The sequence below is a fragment of the Lepeophtheirus salmonis genome, unplaced genomic scaffold (assembly GCF_016086655.4).
Source record: "Lepeophtheirus salmonis unplaced genomic scaffold, UVic_Lsal_1.4 unplaced_contig_650_pilon, whole genome shotgun sequence".
NCBI lineage: Eukaryota > Metazoa > Arthropoda > Copepoda > Siphonostomatoida > Caligidae > Lepeophtheirus > Lepeophtheirus salmonis.
In genome coordinates, this window is record NW_027295378.1 from 34,890 (window position 1) to 59,959 (window position 25,070).

Here is a 25,070-nt window from a genome sequence, read left to right on the forward strand (position 1 = left end):
GTTAAGAATTGTATACAATATTATTCGTTGGTATGTAAAAATGAATTAAATCTTACAGGTGTTGACTTAAACTCATATTAAAAAAGAAAAAAGGAAGAAGTACTTATATAATATTTTATAAAAAAAAAAAAATGAATGTGACAAAAAAAGGGTTTTGCAACATGCTAAAGTACTCCCTGGCTCATCAAGTAATATTTTTTTCTAAAGATGTTAATAGTATTCATATGTGTTCATGAAAACTGAGAGTAACACTAAGGGTTTGTTGGAGAGTGATATCCATTTTTTTAAAGAAATATTGTTTGTTCGTATACGCCTAACTTTGTAACTTTTAACTAAACTAAGTCATATTATCTAACGCTGATTTATGAGATTAATATTTTAAAATAATTCTATTTAAGATCGATGATAATTATTATAGATTAGATAACATCATGTTTGCAACCCTCAACAAGTCCCTGTTTCACTATTATATATATCATTTAGTGTAAATATATGCAATAGTTAAAAAGATAAACAACTAACCCCTTGTGTTGAATGCTAAACTATAATTTAGTTTCAAATAGCTGGACATACAGCTTGTTCGATTGCAGGCTTTGTTATTATAAATGTAATAAATAAATAAATGTGACCTCAAGAGAACTACCAATTTATCTAGATAAATAAATATAATTCAGTCATAAAATTAATAATTATGAATAAATGAAAATATCACAAAAACAGTTCCTTCTTAGGCGTGGTATGGGGCAGGGGCAGGATGGTAGACGGGAGCGGGCTTGTAAGGAGCTGGCTTGTAGGAAGCAGGCTTAGGTTCATACTTGGGGTAAGTTGGGACACCCTCGTATTTAACATCAGCGACGAATCCAGCATAGTCATCAGCGGTGTAGGTGACAGTTTGGATACGACCATCGGGAAGAGCAACTTGGTAGGATCCAGCGACAGTCTTGGCATCAGAGTTTTCCTCAGCAGAGAACTTGGTTCCGGAGTAGTCATCGGCAACACCATATTGGAAAGCATAGGGCTTAGGTGACTCATCATAAGGAGCGGGTTTGTATGCAGGTGCTGGGTGGTAGGGAGCAGGAGCTGGATGATAGGGGGCTGGATGAGGAGCGGGATGATCTCCAAAAACGGAGGCGAGGAGGGTACAAGCAAGGATGAAGCGGAACATTTTTGTTGATTGGAGTTTGATCTGAAACTGTGATTTTTCAAAGGAAATACTTCCTTCTTATATACATATGCTTAAAACTATTCGGGTAGGTGTTGCTTTAGCGCCGGCCTTTGTGTTTTTTTTCTTTTTCTATGCATACTTTGCTTACATATTGATCGTAAAAGAAATATCTCTTTTAAAAAATAATAATAATAACATTTTTTTTCACTTTTAATTAAGTCTTATGATAATTATATAGATCTTGAAAATTAATTTAATCCGAATTTGTAATTTTAAAAAAAAAAGATTCGGAAATAAAAATAATTTAGACAGATGTTTGAATTATATATTTGTCGATGTTTCAAAAATAGAATGATTTCCTAAATACAAAATGTCCATCATCAGACATTGGTCCTTATGCAGACCCCAATACAAAGTTCTTGCGTCACTACTAAGTATTTAATATTAAAAATTATTTTTCATTAAAAAGAAAAACCATATCTAAATTTTCCTAACTTTGGACCTTTCCATTTTTGCGATTGGAGCTTTACGAAGTATATTTAAAAATATCTATAATGCACCATGTTTTGTGTGAGGAGGGTCTGATGCAAATTTAAATGTGCAAGCTTCGTTTTTTTTTCCATTTATTTATTGGATTTTTTCAAAAATAATTTATATTAAAAAAAAGTAGACTTCCCCTTTTTTTTAAATTCACCTTATTCAAAAGGGGCCAATCCTTTTTGTCAATGTTGAGTCTCCAATCCAATTCCCTACATCTGCTGATATGTATGCCTTTGCAAGATCAATTCGGACGAGTCTATATTATGTAGAATATTACCAAAACGACACCGAAATTTTGGAACCATTCAACATCTAATTTGATGTACTATACATACTTTGTAACAAGACACCATGATGTAGTTAATTGAATTTAAAAAAATGGAGGCACGTACTATTTATTTTTATTTTACAGACATAGTCTATTGAACCGAGAAAATTATAATTTCAGTTGGCGATTTTTATTTTCCTATTTATGCAATCCTCCTTCAAATTTCTTTCCTATATTTGCCTTCCAATGCAATGTAAAAATGCATGGGTGGTCCTTTTGTTGCTCTCTTTGATGATTTTGAAGTAACATTTACTTTAAATAAAAATAAATTCTTATTTTTTTATTGTGACGATCAGTTTTGGCTACTTTAAGTAGAATTTGTGGTACACTCAGAGTGTTAATAAGAATAATTTGTGGGTAGAAATTTACAATAGTTCATGGAAGTGAACAAATGAATTCTTAAATCATTTTTAAGAAAAATCCCCCTAACTTGCTTTTATGTTGATGGGCCACATATTATAAACATAACAAAATGTCCCTTATTTAATATGATGTTACAAATTTCTTTGATTGAGATGTTGCATTTTTACGTTTATCCATCTATATAATATTCTATTTATATTTCTAATCATTTATGAAGATAATTATAATAATTGTTGTACTTGAGATTTTTGTAAAAATGGGATTGAGCTCTATCTGTAATTAGTTATATCATAATGGTTTGTTGCAACGTTTTACAAAAATAGTCAACTAAGGTACAATATACAAATGCAATCTAATGAATCCCCGATATAAGTAGGTATAGAAAATTGGTGTGCGTCAACATGAAAAAAATTAATAAATTTATTTCCGTCAATTATAGGTTGTTTTTTTCCAGATAATTGACAAAGTACAGAATATAACTTTACTGTATAGTCTTCTTTTAATTGATAAAACATATTTTGGCCCTGATATTGCATTTCAAGTACAATTTGACCCATTTCTAATTCTTTAATCGAGACGATTAATTTTCGCTACTTGAAGTGCAATTCGTAGCAAATTCAAAGTATTAATCAGAATAATTTGTTATAGTATCAATTAAAAAACACACAATTATTTGCTTTTGTATGTAAAAGATTTGAGGCTTTTTGGAATGAAAATGAATGTATGAACCTCTAGGGAGTGTCAGTCCTTATTGAGGACTGAAAACTTCAGTCCTGTCCATCTAAGTTTTGGCCCAGTCCTGTTGAGTCCTGCATATCAGTCCTAAAACTTATAAAGTTCGGACATTCACTCAACTTTATTTCTTCTTATTTTAATCAGTTCTAGTACTGACAGTTTTATGGACTGGTTTGAAGGACTGATAGTGCCAACTAGTCTGAAAAGATAAGGACTCATACATCACTAAAAACCTCAACTCAACAAAACCCACATACTCCAAATCTCATTTTGGCAAATATTCAAAGTTTATTAATATCTTCAACGCTAAATGCAAAAAGAAGGTCAATCTACGAAAAAACGTACTATAGCATAACCTAGACTATTGCTTTACAGTATGACCCGCTCATAGTGAGACGATTGGGATAGAATAAAATATCCCTGAAAACAAGTACCAAAATAACAGATTCATGTTCAAGATCACCGATGAAATCTTTAAACTGTATTATTATATCTATATATCATTGGTCAGATTATGACGGATTACATAAAATGCAAATCCTATAATCATTTTACCATAATAAGATCAAAGCATTATATAATGCTCCTTATGACATTTTAAGCATAAAAACTGGGACTATCAGTTTCTTTAATGTCCACTAAAGTACTAGTACAAAACATCGAAAGGAACTACAAAATGTAAAATGTACATAACGTCGAACTTAAAAATTGCAGAACGGACTGTTTTTATGAGGATATTCTGAAATAATAAACAAATATCTAACAAATGAAATACAAAAACAAAGATATCTAAGTAGAGGATGATATTGTAACCAATTAATATATATTTACGTATCCCTTAATATAATCAAAAAATAATTTCATTGATTATGAATACATATTAAGACTCAAAATCATTAGTTTACTAAATAAATCAGTCTTGATGTATGCTATTAATTTTCTTAATATATAAAAGGGTTTTCAATGATTTTTGAGTTTCTTCACCTATTTTGTATTGTTATTTTTTTAAATTCATAATAATATAATCAATTAGCTTGATAACTAGCGATGTAAATCGTGTGTATTTTTAAGCTATCCCATTTTTTTGCAATTTATAATCCAATGAAACATTTTTCTTTTCCTTAGCTGTTGTCATTATAATTATGCTCATGTGTAGTGAACTTCCTTTCCTACTAAACTCAATTATATTCCAAACCTGATTAAACATTTTTGCGTGCTCATACAAGATGGAGAATATCATTGAAGATGATTTGTTGCAGAGTTATATGAATCTGAGTATAATTAAAGATCGACATTGGAGTAATTCTTGCCAATGTTATTGTTTATATCATTCTTTCCCTCCTCCCCGGTCATTGTTGATTGTAGCTGATCTAATGAAGCGTCATGACAGCTAAGCTGCTCTCCTCTAACACATTTTTTAAATTGTAATATTGCTCTTCGGTTTCTATTTTTTAATATACATATGTAATTAGAGTGATTACGTTTTTTTATATTATATATATTTGAAGTAAATTTTTGCAACCTTTCAGGGTTGAAATTGTTTCGAAATATCCTCTTAAAAATTGTTTTGTCCATTAGACGTTTTGTCTTTCGACGTTATGTACGAGCACCACTCACTACATCGTAGCAAAGACGTGAAAGATATTCGTCAAATTCTGGAAATGAGACATTTCACCAATGGTTCCGAGGATAATACCTCGAAAATAGAATGTTTTAATATTGGTATAATATGAAATAGATAAAAGAATCATTAGTCTATCCGAGTATTTTTTTTTAAAAGGCATTTGCTTGACAAAGATATTTTGAATTTATACATTTATATTCATAATACAATAACAAAATCTATTCAAAAAAAAATTTAGGTAATAAGTTCATACTTTTCTCATTATTTCCTATTAATCGAGTTTTACGTAGTCCCATATATAATAAAAGAGACAAAAAATACAGATTATTTATTGTTTCAATCAGCTCATTGGGATTCACAAATATTATTTCATCTGGTCTTTTTTTAGTCAGACAGAACATTCAAAAATGTATTTTCGTGTTGTAATCGTCATATAAAAAAACAATCGTACAATAAAATAAATATTGTTTAGTGATATCCAACGAAATTAGTACTCTCGCAAAACACTTGATGAGAAAAAAATTCAATTCAAGAACGGTTTCAAGATGGGTAATATATATAAATCAAATAATATCTTTTAAAATCATCCAGAACTTTATTTTAATTTTACTTTTTTATTTAATATAATTTGAATCACCGTTTGTATATTATTCGAATCCTTTCAAAGCATAAAGTGTGTAAAGCTGCAACACAATATGAAAAATATTTTTTTAAATGTATGAGTTCTAATATCATTTGTAGAAAAAAAAAGTGTATGTTTTTACACCGTAACTAAAGTGAAAAATACATAAATTGAATTAAGTTTAATTTTGGTGCAACAATTCAAGTAATATTGTAATAAATTCCAATTTTTTTAGATAAATAAATATATTTCAATTTTAAGACTGGCAAATTATGAATAAATAAATATATCACAAACAAAAAGTTCCTTCTTAGGCATGGTATGGAGCAGGGGCAGGATGGTAAACAGGAGCGGGCTTGTAAGGAGCTGGCTTGTAGGAAGCAGGCTTGGGTTCATACTTGGGGTAAGTTGGGACACCCTCGTATTTAACATCAGCGACGAATCCAGCATAGTCATCAGCGGTGTAGGTGACAGTTTGGACACGACCATCGGGAAGAGCAACTTGGTAGGATCCAGCGACAGTCTTGGCATCAGAGTTTTCCTCAGCAGAGAACTTGGTTCCGGAGTAGTCATCAGCAACACCGTATTGGAAAGCATAGGGCTTGGGTGACTCATCATATGGAGCGGTTTTGTATGCAGGTGCTGGGTGATAAGGAGCAGGAGCTGGATGATAGGGGGCTGGATGAGGAGCGGGATGATCTCCAAAAACGGAGGCGAGGAGGGTACAAGCAAGGACGAAGCGGAACATTTTTGTTGATTGGAGTTTGAACTGAAACTGTGATTTTTATAGGAAATACTTCCTTCTTATATACATACACTCAAAAACATTCGGGTAGGTGTTGCTTTAACACAGGCCTTAGTGTTTTTTTCTTCAGTGTATTACATGTTCATTGCATTACACAATATTTTTTTTCTTTAAATTAATATATTTTGACTAGTAATTAAATCATAAAAATATGATGATTACTAACTTAAGAATTGGAATAAATGATACTGGATATGTTCTGAATCGGTTATTTTTTTAGCACCATCGTGAAGCATCTTTATTAACATGTATGATCACCTTATTTTATTTTTGAAATATTTTATTTTATTTATATAGAGAAGTTGTTTAGTTATCTTACCCAGATTCAGATTTGGACCTCAACGGCTTTCGATACGGAAATTTTTGAGAGTATATTAGTCATTCAATTAGTATTTATATATTATTGCAAAGTTCGCTAGTTACTTTATAAAAATCTCCTCCAAAATTATCTATTTCTGTCCCTTTTCTGTATTAAAAGTTTTATTTGATAGTTTCCAATTAATTTTAATAATATTTTTTTTCTAATAGTACGATTTATTTTTATAGATACATTAAATGTCTTTTTAATACGTCACCATTTGAATAGATGAGTACTTGGGTTAGATACTTCCGACTTGAATTGAACTTTGGTGAATATTTTGAAAGCTTGCAACTCGACTTGTAATGGATTACTTTTTCATTTTTTTAATAATAAATATTTAAATTTTTTATTTGTGAGACTAAAAAGGTGGTTAAAGATTACTGTTAGTTTATTGATAATTCATTTCAATAACTAATTTATATTGAATACATCTTTTACATAAATTTGTTGATATAACTGTGAATTGAAAAAAATGTACTTAAAAAATGATGTAATAACATTGACGTTTTATTTTTTAAATCTTGGTGCCGAATTTTCTGATAAATAACCAAAACACAAATTATTAAATTTTTGCAATTTTTAAAAATTGAGCCTCAATTTTGTGTTGTCAACATGGCAATATTTTGTACTTGATATGGTACTGAAATCAAATCTCGATTTCGATATTTTTTTTAGTTTTTCAACGAAATTTTTGTGAAGATCATCTTACGTACACAACGTTCATGGGATTTAGTTTAAAATCAGGTTATTTCAGTAATTTTTATGAATTAGTATGCGAAAAATTTCATTTTTGCTTTGTTTTCTAACGAAAATTTTTCTTGCTCAGTAAGTTTATGCAGGTTATTGCATTAGTTTGGCAGTATTTTATAAGGTAATGTCACTGAAAGATTATATTCCAATATCAATTTAGTAAATTACTACTTTAGTTGTGGCATTATCCCGTTCACTCAGCAATACAAACATAGCAAACAATACTAATACTATTTTGTCAGCAAACTTTTAATATATTTTTATATTATTTTGTCAGAAAAATAACATAGTAATTATTAATAAACAAACATATATTGTTGAAAATGAATGAATTTATTTATTAAATAGTTTTTTGAAATTCGTGTCCAACAAAATCCTTACTATAACCGTCCGGGACGTATGCTAAGATTGTGTGATAATCTTTTCTGCATGAAAAAAGCTATTTTATATCCCCTCTAGTAAAAATTATACGTGGGTTTTTTTGAAATTTTTGTCGTATAAAAGTTGTATAAAATATCTGTTATATTTTATAACTATTTTTTTACAATATTTAACTTTTGTTTCCCTTTTTCAAAATTTATTATGTATAATGTTAAGGAGTGTAATAATCCTTCTCTACCAATATAAACTACCTTTTGAAGAGCTAAGAAATAAAAACAAGAATATTATAAGAGCTAACTTTTTGCCGAAATTGAAACAAACGAAGTTTAAACGTGAAAAAATATTTTCTTCCATTTTTTACTATAAAAAACAAAACGAAAAAGACAACATTTGTATTATATATATTTATCAGATTTTCTCTTATTTAAGCATGATAGAGCAAAGTTCGGGGGTAGAAAACTACCAGTGAAAGATTGCCCTGTAGAAAATTGCCGGCTAGAAAAATTGCCATTATTTTGTTTCAACTTAATGATGAATAATAAACATTATCAATTCGCTAAATATTATTTATTTACTATTTATGTATTTTTGAAAGATTTATAATATAATTTGTATCTATTTTCGGTCTTCAAATCATTATTGAATCCTTTTATGTAGGAATTTATAAAATATAGATATTTGTTTGAACCAAATTATAATTATTTAGATTTTATTTTGTTTACCATTTACTGAAAGGATTATATAAATTATTTCCAAAAGAAGTCAGTTAGATACTCTATTCAAAAAAGAAAACAACATAAAATTTATTAAAAATTCAGTGTACCCATTACAAAATTATAGAAAAACAATTATTGATATGACTATTGAAATACAAATAATGTTATTTACGTGTACCGTAGCATTCATAGGAAAAAATAATTAAATGGCGTAAAAAGGCAGAAAAAATGCGGTTATAAAATTACAAACTGGGGGCAAAAAAACTATTTTTGGTATTAAAGGGGTTTCTTGGATGTATAACCGGTGGTGTTCAGTAATTCCACACTACCCTTGGGGCAATCTGAGGCTGAGGGTATTCAACCATAATTTAAGAGGCCCTAAATTATTTATTATACTCCTCCTAACCCATCCTCTCAATCTATTTCTGAGAAAATTGGATTGAATTTGAAAAATTGCAAGGAAATCGTTTTGCAAAAATGTTAATCACACTGGAAGGTACTCCCCTGCGGAATGGAAGAAACAAATATGTTTGGATATGAAATTTCACAAAAAATGAGATTAATGACAAAACTTATGCATTTTTTTTTTGTTTCTTTTCAATAGATATTCATTTCATTATTCTGTCTTTAGTAATTATAATAAAAATATTCGAAAATGGAAAGAAAAACTTCAACAAAAAATAAAAAATATTAGATTTCTAAGGAATGAGTTTCAACAGCATATTTTGTTGATAAATATAGTTTCCTAGAAACTTTTAGCAACAATAATGTAAATGAGAACCCCAATATATAAGTCACCAATAAAATCAAAAATTGTATAAAACAATAATATTGATACGGTAATTTTATTAAAAAGATCTAACAAATTTCCAATTTTCTAGATAAATAAATATATTTTAATCATAAAACTGACAAATTATGAATTAATAAATATATCACAAAAAAAAAGTTCCTTCTTAGGCGTGGTATGGGACAGGGGCAGGATGGTAAACGGGAGCAGGCTTGTAGGGAGCAGGCTTAGGTTCATACTTGGGGTAAGTTGGGACACCTTCGTATTTAACATCAGCGACGAATCCAGCATAGTCATCAGCGGTGTAAGTGACAGTTTGGATACGCCCATCGGGAAGAGCAACTTGGTAGGATCCAGCGACAGTCTTGGCATCAGAGTTTTCCTCAGCAGAGAATTTGGTTCCGGAGTAGTCATCAGCAACACCGTATTGGAAAGCATAGGGCTTGGGTGACTCATCATATGGAGTAGGTTTGTAAGCAGGAGCTGGGTGGTAGGATGCTGGATGAGGAACGGGATGATCTCCAAAAATGGAGGCTAGTAGAGTACAAGCAACGATGAAGCGGAACATTTTTGTTGATATGGAGTTTGAGCTGAAACTCTGATTTTTATAGGAAATACTTCCTTCTTATATATGATCAAAAACAACTAAGGCCGGTGTTGAAGAAACACCGGCCTTAGTCGGTTTTTTTCTTCTACGTATTACATTTTCATCGTGTAAGACAATTTTTTTTAAAATCAATCTGTTTTTGAATAGAAAAATATAATTATCATGATTAATTAAATAATTATAGGTTACAAAAAGGATATATGTTTCCGAATATATTATTTCAAAACTTCTTAAGGCACATGTATTAACCTAATTTGTCATTTTACAACATTTATATTAGTAGGAATGGCGGGGGGGGATTAAATTTGTTGAAATGATCAAATTCAATTTTTAGACCGACTTTTTTAATTCCACATATATTGGAAATATTTGTGCCAAAAATAAAAATGGCTCCGTAAAAACTTAAAACATAAAACTTGTCTGATTCATTATAAGCAGAAAATACAAAGATTGATACCTAATTTTTTTCCTTGTAACATTTTTTTTTAACCTAGAATGTGTATTTTTTATCCAATTTTCCATTATTAAGTAATTTTTTTATGTCATTTTGTAATCATTAATGCCTTTGTATATTTGAAGCAAAAATGTTATATTTAATTTTTAAATGCACAAATTCTCTAGTTTTAAGGTCATATTTAATGCCCAATGTGACAAAAAAGGTCAACTCTGTCAATATTTTTATTTTAACGTGTGTACTATGGTGTTCCATTTTTAGGTGATTTGTTTATTTTATTTTGTTTCGTATTGATAAAAAAATTATGTTTGAAAACTTTGAGCCGGCAAAGACTGTTTTTTCGATCTTTAAGGCCATTTGGATTTGACAATTCTTCACAAAATTTTCTTTTTTTAAAGGGATGCAATTTTTTTTTTTTTTCAAAATTATTATTTTAAATTTCAAACCTTTAATTCAAGTTCCTTTACTTAGATGATATTAAAGAGACTACAGTCATTTTTCAATTTGAAATTAAACAAGTTATAGCCCAACGAACTATTTCGAATACTCAAGCGATTAAAAACACTGTAGTGACTTCAAAATTGTATCCAAAAAGTATCAGAACTTGGTAAATAAATTTATAAATGAAAATGTGCACATAGTTGAATAACTGATCCGAAAGGAAACTGTTCATAAAGTAAGAAAAAATAACAAAATAATTTTTTTGAAAACTCCAATACCATAACGAGTGTTTTTAATATTCGTTATGGAAATATTGGATATTTTTGGATTTATGTAACTATGTATAAATTCATTTCCCAAATGATATCCAGATTAATTATGAGTGAAGTTATACAACGAATGTTCATACAAGAGCAGTGGCTCAAAACCCCCATTATAGTAAAATACAAGGAAGCTTGAGATCTTTAGGCTATACTCCTCTTTTAAAAGAAGCCATATTTATCATTGGAGGCAAATCCCTCAATATTATTGATTTCATAAAATTTAAAACAATGGAAATGATACAGAATGTTTTATTGATTATATTAAGCATTCAATGTCCAAAATAAAGATAGTATTAGACAAATCTTCCCATTTTATGATAACTTCCACTTTGTTTGATATTACCTTCAAGGACCATTGAAATTGATACCCCAACTTATTTGTCTACAGAATCAGTTATTAAATTTCTGAACTTCTGCTCATTGGATATGATCCATCTGCTGATCACATCCAAATTTCCAAATTCAAATAAATCTGCTCTCTGTCGACGATATCCTTTGGTAATTTTGGAAAGAGCAGGAATAATGAATTGTAAAATTATTTTTCAATTAATTAAAGGGCTGGCTGATAAATATCAATAGGATTTTTTGTTTTCAAATCGAAATATAATTCCTTCATTAATTTATTGTATCCAACATTTATAGAAGTTTTTAAAGATATGAAAGATTATATTAAATAGACGTCCCTGCTAAAAATTAATGAAAATGCCAGCAAAACATTTTGCACCACGATTTGTAAGAAAAGATGTAATATAAAGATATAGGAACATAATCAAGGAGCAACGGTAAGCCCGAACAACAAATTATATTTGAATGCATATCAATTGATTCCATATTTATAGCTGGAATCAGTACTGAAATACTGGTAATACAATTGTTAAACTGTTTTGAAATACAAAAGTGTTGGCTATTGGGGGTTGTTCTTCGGGACCTATGTGTGAGGCAAAATAAATTTTTTATATTACAATTACCAACAATTATCGTGCCTATATAAAATGAAAAGAAGGAATACCTACCAAGTACCACCGGCGGCATAGACTTTGTATAAAAATCTACTTCTTGATTTTTGGAATATTTATTATTGATCATTAACAGTATATATACTACGTTAATATGTATACACAAATACATTGAAATTTGATACCATGAGCATTAATAAGTAATTTTCTGAATAGGATGGGAGGGGGTAGGCCTGATCTATATCAGATATCAACCGCAGCATCTTTTCCTACGGGACTTTAATGACTGTACTCGTAACTTAAATTGTATTTTATTTACTAAAAAATATAACAAATTGGTCTAAAATTAGAAATTTTTTAAAACTTTCTCAATAATATTTTCAATTACTGAACCTCTGTAAAATTTAATTACATATAAGAGTACCATAAATTTGTGTCAAAACAAAAAAATAACAACATCTGTTTAAAAAGTCAATTATTTAGAACCTTATGTTTTTAATTTTTACATCTAATGTAATTCATTCGATTCCTTTGATTTTTATCCATTGCATCATATATGTATGGACGGTAGCAAAGCAATAAAGATAAACAATTATGAATCAATTAAATGTCATGTACCACGTCCAAAATGAAAGAATATACTATAAACTATGAAGGAATCAATTTTTTTATTGTATCCAACAAAACTACTTTCGTAGTCTGAAACTTGGACAGTTTAGTATACTTTGATAAACGAAATTTACTTTAAAATAATTAATTAGTTCTTGCACAAAATAAATAGTTACCATTAGCTTGTTGATAACTATGTGTCCCAACATTATATTTTGTAAATTATATATATAAAAAGCGTCATATAAAATTCCCCGAAACAACAACGAAAATATGAACTAAAATATCTAAATTGCTAATAAAATACAATTTTGTAAAGAGCAATAATATTGATATTTCGAAACTGCATTTAATAAAGAGTTCTAACAAACTTCAAATTTTCTAGATAAATAAATATATTTCATTCATAAAATTATAAATAAATAAATATATCACAAACAAAAAGTTCCTTCTTAGGCGTGGTATGGGGCAGGGGCAGGATGGTAAACGGGAGCAGGCTTGTAAGGAGCTGGCTTGTAGGAAGCAGGCTTGGGTTCATACTTGGGGTAAGTTGGGACACCCTCGTATTTAACATCAGCGACGAATCCAGCATAGTCATCAGCGGTATAAGTCACAGTTTGGACACGACCATCGGGAAGAGCAACTTGGTAGGATCCAGCGACAGTCTTGGCATCAGAGTTTTCCTCAGCAGAGAATTTGGTTCCAGAGTAGTCATCAGCAACACCGTATTGGAAAGCATAGGGCTTGGGTGACTCATCATAAGGAGTGGGTTTGTATGCAGGTGCTGGGTGGTAGGGAGCAGGAGCTGGATGATAGGGGGCTGGATGAGGAGCGGGATGATCTCCAAAAACGGAGGTGAGGAGGGTACAAGCAACGACGAAGCGGAACATTTTTGTTGATTGGAGTTTGAACTGAAACTGTGATTTTTATAGGAAATACTTCCTTCTTATATATGATCAAAAACATACGGGTATGTGTTGCTTTAACACCGGCCTTAGTGGTTTTCCCCCTTCTATGATAATACATATCTTTTTTTCTTTGAAGAAGAATATCAAATATTTTCGACTGTTAATTAAATTATGAAAATTAACTTTTACTTGATTGTTTATTAAAATGGATATTTTATCAATTGAATTTTCTTTAAACCTACTACTTTAAAACTTTTTTAAGCACACTTAATACCCTAATGTTTCACTTTGATATATTTTTAAAACAAAAATATGAAAATTCTTAATAGTTTATATCACTCAACCCCAAATAGGACCCGAAACACTTTCTTCTACGGAACTTTGAAAATTATATTCTTGATTCAATATTATTTTGTTACAAATAAAAAATGGTCTGAAAGTTATTTGTTATTTTCCTTCCTTTGAAATATTTTGAACAACCGAAACTCTCTGAAGGTAATTATAAGGCAATCCTTCTTTTAATAGTAGGATAAATTTTTATTAATACCAAAAAAAGGAAAAAAAATGGAAACTTATCAATTCACTCATTTGATTAGATTATTTTAAAGCATCCAGTTTTAATCAATTCCCAAGACATTTTTTGATTTTATTTCTAATAGTGTCGTAGATGTCCAAAAAAACTCAATTTTGACCAAAAAGTTCAATTTTTTTTCAAATTGATCACACCTTATAATTTAAAGAGGCCCTAAACTTTGACAAAGTCAGTTTGTTGATTGTTTCAAGCAGAAATATTTTTGTGACGGGAAACAAAAATCCTTATCAAATAAGATTAGTATTTGCACTAAGTTAATGGTTACCATTGGTTCGTTAGTGGTGAATTAATTCAATAATTGAATGAAATTTCTGCATACACATGTCAACTACAGTTTCTCTTTTCTAAGAAATTTTTTGACCGAGATCCCAAGAATTATTTGGATTATGTATGTAAAAAATAAATCATATGAAATTTCAGTATTTATGTTAATATTTATAAAAAAAAATATTCATAAGCTAGTTGATGGATTATTTTAGCAGGGTTGTATATCAAAAGTTTCCGATCTGATCGTGCAGGTGGCAGCATTCGTTATTAAAAGCTAGTAACATCTTTCAAAGATTTGTTTTCAGTTGCTCACCAACGTTTCCGCCATTTTGGATGCAAAATTGTTATGTAACAATCGAGAAAGTAAGTTTATGGGAGTGTTTTTATGACAATAGGCAAAATCGATTATCGAGGTGACATTAAATATTTTTTGTCCAAAATGGTTGGAACACTGTTGAGCAACTGTCAAAGGATACTTAATAGATGTGACTAAATGTTTTATCCATTTTGGACAACAAATATTTAATGACGGATTGATACCCAATTTTTTTCCATTTCTACAAAAAATCACACATTTCAATTGGAAACTTTTGAGACTACCATCTTACATCCGGATATACTAATCAATGTTCACATTATGCAACCTTTTTAATATAACTATACTGTTTATTTTGTTATATTAAAAAAACAATTTGCAGCAATATTTGTTAAAAATAATGAAACCTTAATTAGATGATGGACAGTTTCGTTTCTATCTCAGCGATTATGATAAATCATTTACTTCCCACTTTCCAAAGAAATGGAAGAATAATTATTATTTTTTTTTACTCTTGTCAATCCCTATTTTTTGTAATTTATGGATAGTCTTACCCATGTATTAATCAATTTCCCTGATAGTTTACGGGCTGTATTTTTGTAGCCGTAAGGTCCAGGGTTTTCTTATTCCATATTCCATTTTCCGACCATTAAAAAAGTAGGAAATATTAACTGATGAACAAGTTAGTTTTTCCTGGATAAAATGAAGCTTAGATTATAACTAATTAAGTATAATACTCCAGGATTTGTCCTGATGGATCGTTTTAAGTGGGTGACAAAAATTGGCTTATGTACTTATGTTACCTTTTTTGGCTATTGTAGCTATCATAAACTTGCTCTTTGAGTAATCAGGTAAGTTAGAACATTAATCCGCGTTTTTTAATTCTAGAATGTCATATTTAGCTTATTTATTTCAGCTATACACGGGTTGTATATTTGATAGCGATGCCAAATATATTCTCAAACACCTAATCTCACACATCTAAAAAAATATTGATAATTATTTTGGATCAGGGATTATGAATAGGCCACACTTCAGGCCAAGTCTGGTACGTGATTTATTTATTAACAATATTTATATTCCAAAAAGTGCATTTAATATTGGTATAGTTAGTCTAAATTGTGTTTGTATAGTAAGACTGACAACCACTAGCTAGTAACTTTGGGAGTGAGATAATAAATTGCCACCAATTCTAATTACCGCTGCTTAGTATTATTAACCAATTTTTTATCAAATAAATTTAAATTAACCAATATCATACTAAACCCACTCATGATAAATTCAATCAGAATAATGAAGATGGTCACAACCAGAAATTTTAAAAGATTTGCTCTGAATTTAATACGAAACTACAGTGATTAGAATTATATAATGAATAAAATAAAAATATTCAAGTGTCAATGACTTTGATCATGATTATATTATTTACTGTATAATTAAAAATTAAGGCCAATCATATTTCATAAGTGTGGCCTCTATGATTATCTCTTCATCTCAATTCGGCTAACCTCAAAAATTGTTGAGCACCCATGCTTTAGGTCAGGGTTTTCCAACCTTTTTCTTAGTATGTACCGCTTTATAATTTTGATAAATAACTGCGTATTCTTATTTTTTTTTAAAGTACAAACCATTTAAATAACAAAATTCCATTCAACTTTTTTTTCACCTCCAAATTAATTAGCTTTCTATACAAAAACAAAACAATAAATAAAATAAACTTAACCTAAACAATATATATGTTAATCGTTTTAGTGATATCCCTGATTTGTAAGTTTATATATTCGTGGAATAATTTTTAAGACTGGAAATCGAACATCGTTTTCAGTTATTTTGAGATTTGACCTTTGCTTGTTTTTAATACCCAACAGTATCGAAAAGGTAGAATTACTCGATTAGCAGGTTCTGCAATCATATTGTACTATTGTAACATTTAAACCCAACATGTATATATTTTGTCGCCAGAATCCAAATAAAAAGTAGTTTCAGTTGTTGTGAAACATTCAAAATATCACTACTGAAATATATATATTTATACATTAATATATATTATTTTGAAAAAATCAACATTATAAACTTATTTTTGTTTCATTTATCTTAAATGTAGTCCCCGAGATAGTAGATATATTTTCAGGGGTACATGTATCCCAGGTTTGGGAAACCTTCTATAGATTAAGTTTTTGATCAGGTTTAAGATTATTGAAATTTATCAAACCGACTCTGTACATCGTACTTCGCTTAAAAATAAAATATATTTTTATTTTTATAGATATATTTCCTGTAAAATGTATTTTAATGAAAAAATATTAACTACCGCTGGGGCGTATTAGCTTTGGTAAAGATCGGGGTGCTAATTATTTTTGTGAGAAAAAAGTTATTATATAAAAACTTCCAGATACAATTGCAAATAAATTAGTTATGGTGTATTAAAAAAAATCTATTTTTTTTTCTATTAATGTTTTTCTCATTGACAATTCAAACAGTGTTTTTATTAAAGCCGGACTTGATGATTTCCATTATTTTATCCACATTTTTGACAATTGTCCTTCAAGAGCGTGGTTCATCCACATTTTTGTACATAATTTGCTAACTTGGATTTTGACCTTTATCTAATAAAAAAAGAATGTCGTAGTTTCCCTTTCAAGGCGTCTATCTTTAATACGATCCAAAACATTATTAAGTTAAACAATCACAAAATAGTCTAAATGACATTTAAGTACAAAATATTATGTTTCTAGTGCCATTTATTTAAACCAATAGTACTTATACAGCGCAACATACACATTACTAAAGCCATCGATTTAAAAAAATTAATAGGTATTTTTTAATACACCTATTTTATAAACCTCTTTTAAAAAATAACGAATAAACCTCCCCAGTACAAGACAAAAAAAATCGTACTGTTATATTTAGTCTCACAATTTCAATAAAAAAAATACAAGTGAATCCTCTGTTTTTTCTTTTCAAGCCTTAAGGGGATATTTTAGTCTTTTGTGTTAAACAAACACCCATTAATAAAGGATTTATTAATACATTTTATGTAGTCCCGTATAACAAAATTAACTTGGAGTTATATGTACAACTATAAACAGATATTTGACATCGTAAAATTACTTTCTGTTTCTTTAAAAATGAACTTTATTTATTATATTCAATTATTATTTCAAAAATAGTAAAAAACGTATCATAGTCTTAAAGATAAAATAACTTTGTAAAGCGTGTTATTATTGCTATTTCAAAACACTTAGTAAAAAAATAACAAATTTCAATTTCTTTTAGAAAAATAAATATATTTCAATCATAAAATTGAAAAATTATGAATAAATAAATATATCACAAACAAAAAGTTCCTTCTTAGGCGTGGTATGGGGCAGGGGCAGGATGGTAAACGGGAGCAGGCTTGTAAGGAGCTGGCTTGTAGGGAGCAGGCTTAGGTTCATACTTGGGGTAAGTTGGGACACCCTCGTATTTAACATCAGCGACGAATCCAGCATAGTCATCAGCGGTATAAGTCACAGTTTGGACACGACCATCGGGAAGAGCAACTTGGTAGGATCCAGCGACAGTCTTGGCATCAGAGTTTTCCTCAGCAGAGAATTTGGTTCCAGAGTAGTCATCAGCAACACCGTATTGGAAAGCATAGGGCTTGGGTGACTCATCATAAGGAGCGGGTTTGTATGCAGGTGCTGGGTGGTAAGGAGCAGGAGCTGGATGATAGGGGGCTGGATGAGGAGCGGGATGATCTCCAAAAACAGAGGCGAGGAGGGTACAAGCAACGACGAAGCGGAACATTTTTGTTGATTGGAGTTTGAACTGAAACTGTGAGTTTTATAGGAAATACTTCCTTCTTATATACATATGCTCAAAAATATCCGGGTAAGTGTTGCTTTAACGCCGGCCTTTATGGATTTTTTTCTTTTTTAAATTATGTACATTTTCATCATGTAAGACATAAGATATATATTAAAATTTATTAAAACTAATTTAGTACCTTCTATTCTAACTCCGAATATTATTTCTTCGACCCAGTATGTGCAGTTTTTTCACCCAATTTTCAAATTTTAATGGAAAAGTTGGTTTATCTCGTAATCATTCAAGCTTTTTTTATATTTAAAAGCAAAAGTTTTATAATTTATAAATAAAAACATAGTCTAGTTTAAATGTAATGTTTAAGGTGTAAGGTCACAAAATACATACACTTCTTCAATGTTTTATTTTTTCGTTTGTACTCGGGTTCTCTATTTGAAGGATAATTTGTTTATTTGATTTTGTTTTGTATTTTAATAACTTATGTTTGAAAATTTTCAGTTTTCTAAAACTGGTTTGTGATATTTATAGACATTTTTAAACAAAATTATCTACTTTTGAAGGAATGCAAAAGTTTGAATTTCAACATTACTTTACTAAATTTTAAAACTTTTTATCAGAGTTCCTTTACTCAGATAGTATTGAAGAATATAATCCTTCTTATCATTATGAAGCCAACCAAATTGTAACCCAACCAACTACTTTGGATACTCAAACAGTCTAAAACATTAAAATGATCTTGAGTTTAAATTGAAATTGTATTTATTTATGCCTCATTTTTTTTGTCTATAGAATAATTTAATACATCTCTAAATTCCCTTTAGTTGGGAATAAAAAATCTGCCCTGTATCCATACAATCATTCGGTTAATTTGGGAAGGTTAAGGATAATGACATTTACAATTATGTTTGAATTAATTGAAAGGCTGGCTGGGAAATATTTATAGGATTTATGTTTCTCAAATCAAAATAAAGTTCTTTCATTTGAAGTATTGATTTAGTAAGTAAGATTATAATAAATAGACGTTCTTGCCAAAAAATAAAATAAAAATTAGAAAATCAATTTCGTACATCGAAAATGCTAGCAAAAAATGTTGTGCCATGATTAAAAAAAATGACATAATATAAATATATAAGTACATAATCATTGCTCAACGGTAAGCTCCACGCCAAATTATGTTCAAATTCATATTAATTGATTCCATGATTTATAGTTGAAATAAAGACTTAAATATTGTTGATACAATAGTTGATCTGTTTTATTTACTAAAGTGTTGGCTATTGGCCATTTTTTCAACCTATTCTGTGACAAAATAGAATTAATATATAGTAATATTACCAAGAATTGTCAGAGCTATATAAATTGCAAAGAAATGAAGCCATACATCCCATGGCCCCAACGGTGGCATGGATTCTGTACATTTGTACAAACTTCTACTTGATTCATAGAATACTAGAATAGGTTTGCCCAGCATTACCCTGGACATTAAGTAATTAATTAAGAACTCTTTTGCTTAATAAAGAACAAAAAATAAAGACTGTACAATTTTAATAATTATTCTTTCTTCATGTTTAACTGATATTATAAGATTTAGAGAAGAAAAAATATTCAAACACTATTTGTTGAACTATTGCTCTCTTCAAATTCCATATTATTGTCAAAAATTAGGTATATTACAAAATAAATCAAAATTCCATATTTTTATTTTAAACCTGTTGCTTTAATATTATTGAAGTTATGACAAATTTATCATTGGTATTTTCCCATTGTTTTTGCTTTAGTCTACACCAAAGTCGGTATTCTAATGTTATATTTCAATAAAAAAGCACAACTTTCTCAAACATAAAGAGAATTGAATGGAATTTTCAGGAATTACAAAATATAGTACTGTACAAAGATGTTACTTTTAAATACCTGTAATTGAAAAAAAAAAAAAAAAATTAAGAAAAAAGACAAAGTCCTTACGTATTGAGCAATAATATCGATTAGCATCTAATCTCCTTTAAGTTTTTTGCACCTTATATTGACATTTTGTAACCACAGGTACAGGGTTTTTTATAATTCGGAAACCCGATCCTACTTTAAAAAAAAGTATAATATTAATAGATCAACTAGCTAATTTTTGCTGGATTAAATATAAGGAAATCAAATTTGTATAATAAATAATTATATATAAGACTCTTAGATTTGTCCCGAAGGAACGTTTTATGTAAGCAAAAAGGGTGAAAGTATTTAACCTGGCAAGTTCTTGATTGTACTAGAACATAAACTAGTGTCAGCTAATTCTACCATGTTTTATTTTGCCTTTTTTTACCTTTACCTTATTTGATATGCGAAAACAAATATATATTGTAACACGTAATTTTGCATTTTAAATTTTTTTTAGATAATTGCTCAAAATCAGTAATTAACAGTAGGCAAGGCGGGGGCCAAGTCCAGTCAGCGACCAATTTTGTAACGATATGATAAAACAATTAAATGCATTTGATATTGGAGTAGTTAGACTAAATTGTAGTATTAGGGCAAGACTGACAACCACTACACAATAACTTTGGGAGTGAGGGAATCAATTTCCACCAACTGTTTTGACCGTTACTTTATTCATCGAACCCCTTTACAACAACTAAAATTACATCCACGCTATATTATTTACTAGTAAAATTGTTGAAATGGCTGATTTCAGTGTTTACTGTTCCCTTGATAATCATATATTTATTAAGAAGGAAAGTTTGTTCACTCTGAATGAATTTGATGAAAATAAAGTTAATACTAAATTCACTCATGATCGCTTCGATCAGAATAAAGAGGATGACCACAACCAGTCTGGACGCAACCTTTGAAAAAAATTGCTCAGTATATAAATACCAAACTACAGTGATTACAATTATTATATGTATAAATAAAAATATTCAAACGTCAATGACTTTGATTATGTTTAAATTATTTACTGTACAATTAAAATTTAGGCAAATAATGTTTCATCTCATTTTGGCTAGTTTCAAAAGCTGTTGAAACCCCATGCCCTAGAACAGGGTTCGCCAGCTTGTCTCATACCATGTACATCTTCTTCATTACGATAAATAATTGCGTATTCCTATTTTTTTTAACTAAAAAAGTCAAGTAAGTAACAAAATTCCATTGAATTTGTGACTTTTCTTTATTATAACTATACAATCTGTTCTTACACCTCCAAATTAATTAGCTATCCAGACGAAAAATCAAACAAACTCACCTTAAATAATAGATATTTTAATTGTTTTAATGAGATCCCTGATTTTGTTATTGATTTGCAAGCTAAACTATTCCAGGAGTTACTTTTATGACAGGACATCCAACATCGTGTCCCGTTGTTTTTAGATTTGACCTGTGCTTGTTTTTAATACGCAAGAGTATCAAAAAGGTAGAAAGGCGCAATACTAGAATAAAAAGTCCTGCAATTGCTACTATTGTAACTATTTAATCCAAAGTGCTTCTAATTTGTCAAAATAGTCCATATAACGAATAGTGTAAGTTGTTTAGAAATATTTAAAATATTACTCTTAAGATTTATATTTAACTAAATTGTATTTATTTAAAGTACATTTATATGAATTACAGATTATAAACTGATTTGTATATATTTTTTTACTAAAACCTTATATTTACCTTTATATAAGGTTTTAAATTGTCCAAATTTATCTAATTGAATATGTACACCTTGTTTCGCTTGAAAATATTATATTTACAAACGCATCACAAACACAATTGCTATCACTGGTTGGGTGCACTGGGGTTTATATTTCTTTTGTGTAAGAGAAAAGTTATTATATAACACTTCAGTGCTTTAAATATATTTGATAAAAAATGGTATTATTTCAGGTGTATACTGAAAAGTATAGGTCATAAAATGCAGATTTAAATGAATAAGAAAGATTTATCTTAATCTTGATATTTTTAATATCCAAATTGCTTAACAAAGGACTAATTTATTCACAATTTAGATATTTTATAAGCTGAATAAGAGACCTTCCACTCCCTTACATATCACTATTTTATATTTAACGTTTCGGTATATGAGTTATAAAAAAAATTAGTCCTGTTTAACAAAATTAACTCGGAGATATGTGATTTAACTATAAACAGATACTTGACAGATTAAAACTAACTTTATGTTTCTTCAACAATGTCAAAACTTACGAAAGGAAATGTCAAACTGCACCAGGCGAAACTTTTTGTAGCCTAGGCCAAAAATATATATAACAGGCCAAGTATCTTCATAATTCTGTATTTCAAAAATATTACCGGACATATCAAAGTATTAAAGATAAAATAACATTTTAAAGCGTGTTGTTATTACTATTTTAAAACACTTATGAAAAAAATAACAAATTTCAAATTTTTCTTGTTAAATAAATATATTTCAATCATAAAATTGAAAAATTATGAATAAATAAATATATATCAAAAAAAAGTTCCTCCTTAGGCGTGGTATGGGGGAGGGGCAGGGTGGTAGACGGGAGCGGGCTTGGGGGGAGTAAACTAAGGTTTAAACTTTGGGTAAGTTGTAATAATACAGTAGCATCCCTTAAAAATGAGACAGAAACTATAGATTAAACATTATTGACATAGAAAGTGGGGGAAATATATGATACTCACAAAATAGTTAGTACAAGGATATTTTAGTCTTTTGTGTTAAATAAACACCCATTAACGAAGGATTTATTAATACATTTTATGTAGTCCCGTCTAACAAAATTAACTTGGAGTTATATGATACAACTATAAACAGATATTTGACATCGTGTTTCTTTAAAAATGAACTTTATTTATTATAAAAATTCATATATTTGGATTTATAAAAAATGCTAATTACATTTTTACTGGTTATTTCTGAACATATTTATATTCTTATAAAAGAAAAAAAAGATAAAAAAATCTTTTATGTCTAAATTTATCATTTATTAACTTTTTCCATTTTTAAAATTTAGCATGTGTAATTGAACCATATATTAATGTTCAATTATAGTCCCTAACATCATGTGTAGATAGTAGGTATGATGTTTTATATCTTCATATTTCCATATTTCAAAAATAGTAAAAAACGTATCAAAGTCTTAAAGATAAAATAACTTTGTAAAGCGTGTTGTTATTGCTATTTCAAAACACTTAGTAAAAAAATAACAAATTTCAATTTTTTTAGAAAAATAAATATATTTCAATCATAAAATTGAAAAATTATGAATAAATAAATATATCACAAACAAAAAGTTCCTTCTTAGGCGTGGTATGGGGCAGGGGCAGGATGGTAAACGGGAGCAGGCTTGTAAGGAGCTGGCTTGTAGGGAGCAGGCTTAGGTTCATACTTGGGGTAAGTTGGGACACCCTCGTATTTAACATCAGCGACGAATCCAGCATAGTCATCAGCGGTATAAGTCACAGTTTGGACACGACCATCGGGAAGAGCAACTTGGTAGGATCCAGCGACAGTCTTGGCATCAGAGTTTTCCTCAGCAGAGAATTTGGTTCCAGAGTAGTCATCAGCAACACCGTATTGGAAAGCATAGGGCTTGGGTGACTCATCATAAGGAGCGGGTTTGTATGCAGGTGCTGGGTGGTAAGGAGCAGGAGCTGGATGATAGGGGGCTGGATGAGGAGCGGGATGATCTCCAAAAACAGAGGCGAGGAGGGTACAAGCAACGACGAAGCGGAACATTTTTGTTGATTGGAGTTTGAACTGAAACTGTGAGTTTTATAGGAAATACTTCCTTCTTATATACATATGCTCAAAAATATCCGGGTAAGTGTTGCTTTAACGCCGGCCTTTATGGATTTTTTTCTTTTTTAAATTATGTACATTTTCATCATGTAAGACATAAGATATATATTAAAATTTATTAAAACTAATTTAGTACCTTCTATTCTAACTCCGAATATTATTTCTTCGACCCAGTATGTGCAGTTTTTCACCCAATTTTCAAATTTTAATGGAAAAGTTGGTTTATCTCGTAATCATTCAAGCTTTTTTTATATTTAAAAGCAAAAGTTTTATAATTTATAAATAAAAACATAGTCTAGTTTAAATGTAATGTTTAAGGTGTAAGGTCACAAAATACATACACTTCTTCAATGTTTTATTTTTTCGTTTGTACTCGGGTTCTCTATTTGAAGGATAATTTGTTTATTTGATTTTGTTTTGTATTTTAATAACTTATGTTTGAAAATTTTCAGTTTTCTAAAACTGGTTTGTGATATTTATAGACATTTTTAAACAAAATTATCTACTTTTGAAGGAATGCAAAAGTTTGAATTTCAACATTACTTTACTAAATTTTAAAACTTTTTATCAGAGTTCCTTTACTCAGATAGTATTGAAGAATATAATCCTTCTTATCATTATGAAGTCAACCAAATTGTAACCCAACCAACTACTTTGGATACTCAAACAGTCTAAAACATTATAATGATCTTGAGTTTTATTGAAATTGTATTTATTTATGCCTCATTTTTTTGTCTATAGAATAATTTAATACATCTCTAAATTCCTTTAGTTGGGAATAAAAAAATCTGCCCTCTATCCATACAATCATTCGGTTAATTTGGGAAGGTTAAGGATAATGACATTTACAATTATGTT

General features: G+C 29.3%; 6 protein-coding genes across 6 annotated transcripts; all 6 read right to left on the minus strand.

The window, feature by feature from the left end:
- Positions 1-646: 646 nt before the first annotated feature.
- Positions 647-1,203, minus strand: LOC121117014 (uncharacterized). The gene has a single exon (XM_040711339.2). It carries the CDS (start codon positions 1,163-1,165, stop codon positions 728-730), a length of 438 nt encoding a protein of 145 aa, XP_040567273.1. The 5' UTR covers positions 1,166-1,203; the 3' UTR covers positions 647-727.
- A 3,947-nt stretch (positions 1,204-5,150) lies between these two features.
- Positions 5,151-6,164, minus strand: LOC121117013 (uncharacterized). The gene has a single exon (XM_040711338.2). The coding sequence runs from the start codon at positions 6,123-6,125 to the stop codon at positions 5,688-5,690; it is 438 nt and encodes a 145-aa protein (XP_040567272.1). The 5' UTR covers positions 6,126-6,164; the 3' UTR covers positions 5,151-5,687.
- Positions 6,165-9,256: 3,092 nt separating this feature from the next.
- On the minus strand, positions 9,257-9,764 carry LOC121116296 (cuticle protein 19.8-like). Its single transcript, XM_040710536.2, has one exon. It carries the CDS (start codon positions 9,746-9,748, stop codon positions 9,347-9,349), a length of 402 nt encoding a protein of 133 aa, XP_040566470.1. The 5' UTR covers positions 9,749-9,764; the 3' UTR covers positions 9,257-9,346.
- Positions 9,765-12,994: 3,230 nt separating this feature from the next.
- On the minus strand, positions 12,995-13,487 carry LOC121117012 (uncharacterized). The gene has a single exon (XM_040711337.2). The coding sequence runs from the start codon at positions 13,458-13,460 to the stop codon at positions 13,023-13,025; it is 438 nt and encodes a 145-aa protein (XP_040567271.1). The 5' UTR covers positions 13,461-13,487; the 3' UTR covers positions 12,995-13,022.
- A 4,432-nt stretch (positions 13,488-17,919) lies between these two features.
- Positions 17,920-18,468, minus strand: LOC121117011 (cuticle protein 19.8-like). Its single transcript, XM_040711336.2, has one exon. The coding sequence runs from the start codon at positions 18,440-18,442 to the stop codon at positions 18,005-18,007; it is 438 nt and encodes a 145-aa protein (XP_040567270.1). The 5' UTR covers positions 18,443-18,468; the 3' UTR covers positions 17,920-18,004.
- Positions 18,469-22,705: 4,237 nt separating this feature from the next.
- Positions 22,706-24,175, minus strand: LOC121117010 (cuticle protein 19.8-like). Its single transcript, XM_040711334.2, has one exon. The coding sequence runs from the start codon at positions 24,147-24,149 to the stop codon at positions 23,712-23,714; it is 438 nt and encodes a 145-aa protein (XP_040567268.1). The 5' UTR covers positions 24,150-24,175; the 3' UTR covers positions 22,706-23,711.
- Positions 24,176-25,070: the final 895 nt, after the last annotated feature.

What these genes read in the sequence shown, in the direction of transcription:
- LOC121117012 (XM_040711337.2), bottom strand. Translation starts at nt 13,460, where the DNA reads ATGTTCCGCTTCGTCGTTGCTTGTACCCTCCTCACCTCCGTTTTTGGA.
- LOC121117014 (XM_040711339.2), bottom strand. Translation starts at nt 1,165, where the DNA reads ATGTTCCGCTTCATCCTTGCTTGTACCCTCCTCGCCTCCGTTTTTGGA.
- LOC121117010 (XM_040711334.2), bottom strand. Translation starts at nt 24,149, where the DNA reads ATGTTCCGCTTCGTCGTTGCTTGTACCCTCCTCGCCTCTGTTTTTGGA.
- LOC121117011 (XM_040711336.2), bottom strand. Translation starts at nt 18,442, where the DNA reads ATGTTCCGCTTCGTCGTTGCTTGTACCCTCCTCGCCTCTGTTTTTGGA.
- LOC121116296 (XM_040710536.2), bottom strand. Translation starts at nt 9,748, where the DNA reads ATGTTCCGCTTCATCGTTGCTTGTACTCTACTAGCCTCCATTTTTGGA.
- LOC121117013 (XM_040711338.2), bottom strand. Translation starts at nt 6,125, where the DNA reads ATGTTCCGCTTCGTCCTTGCTTGTACCCTCCTCGCCTCCGTTTTTGGA.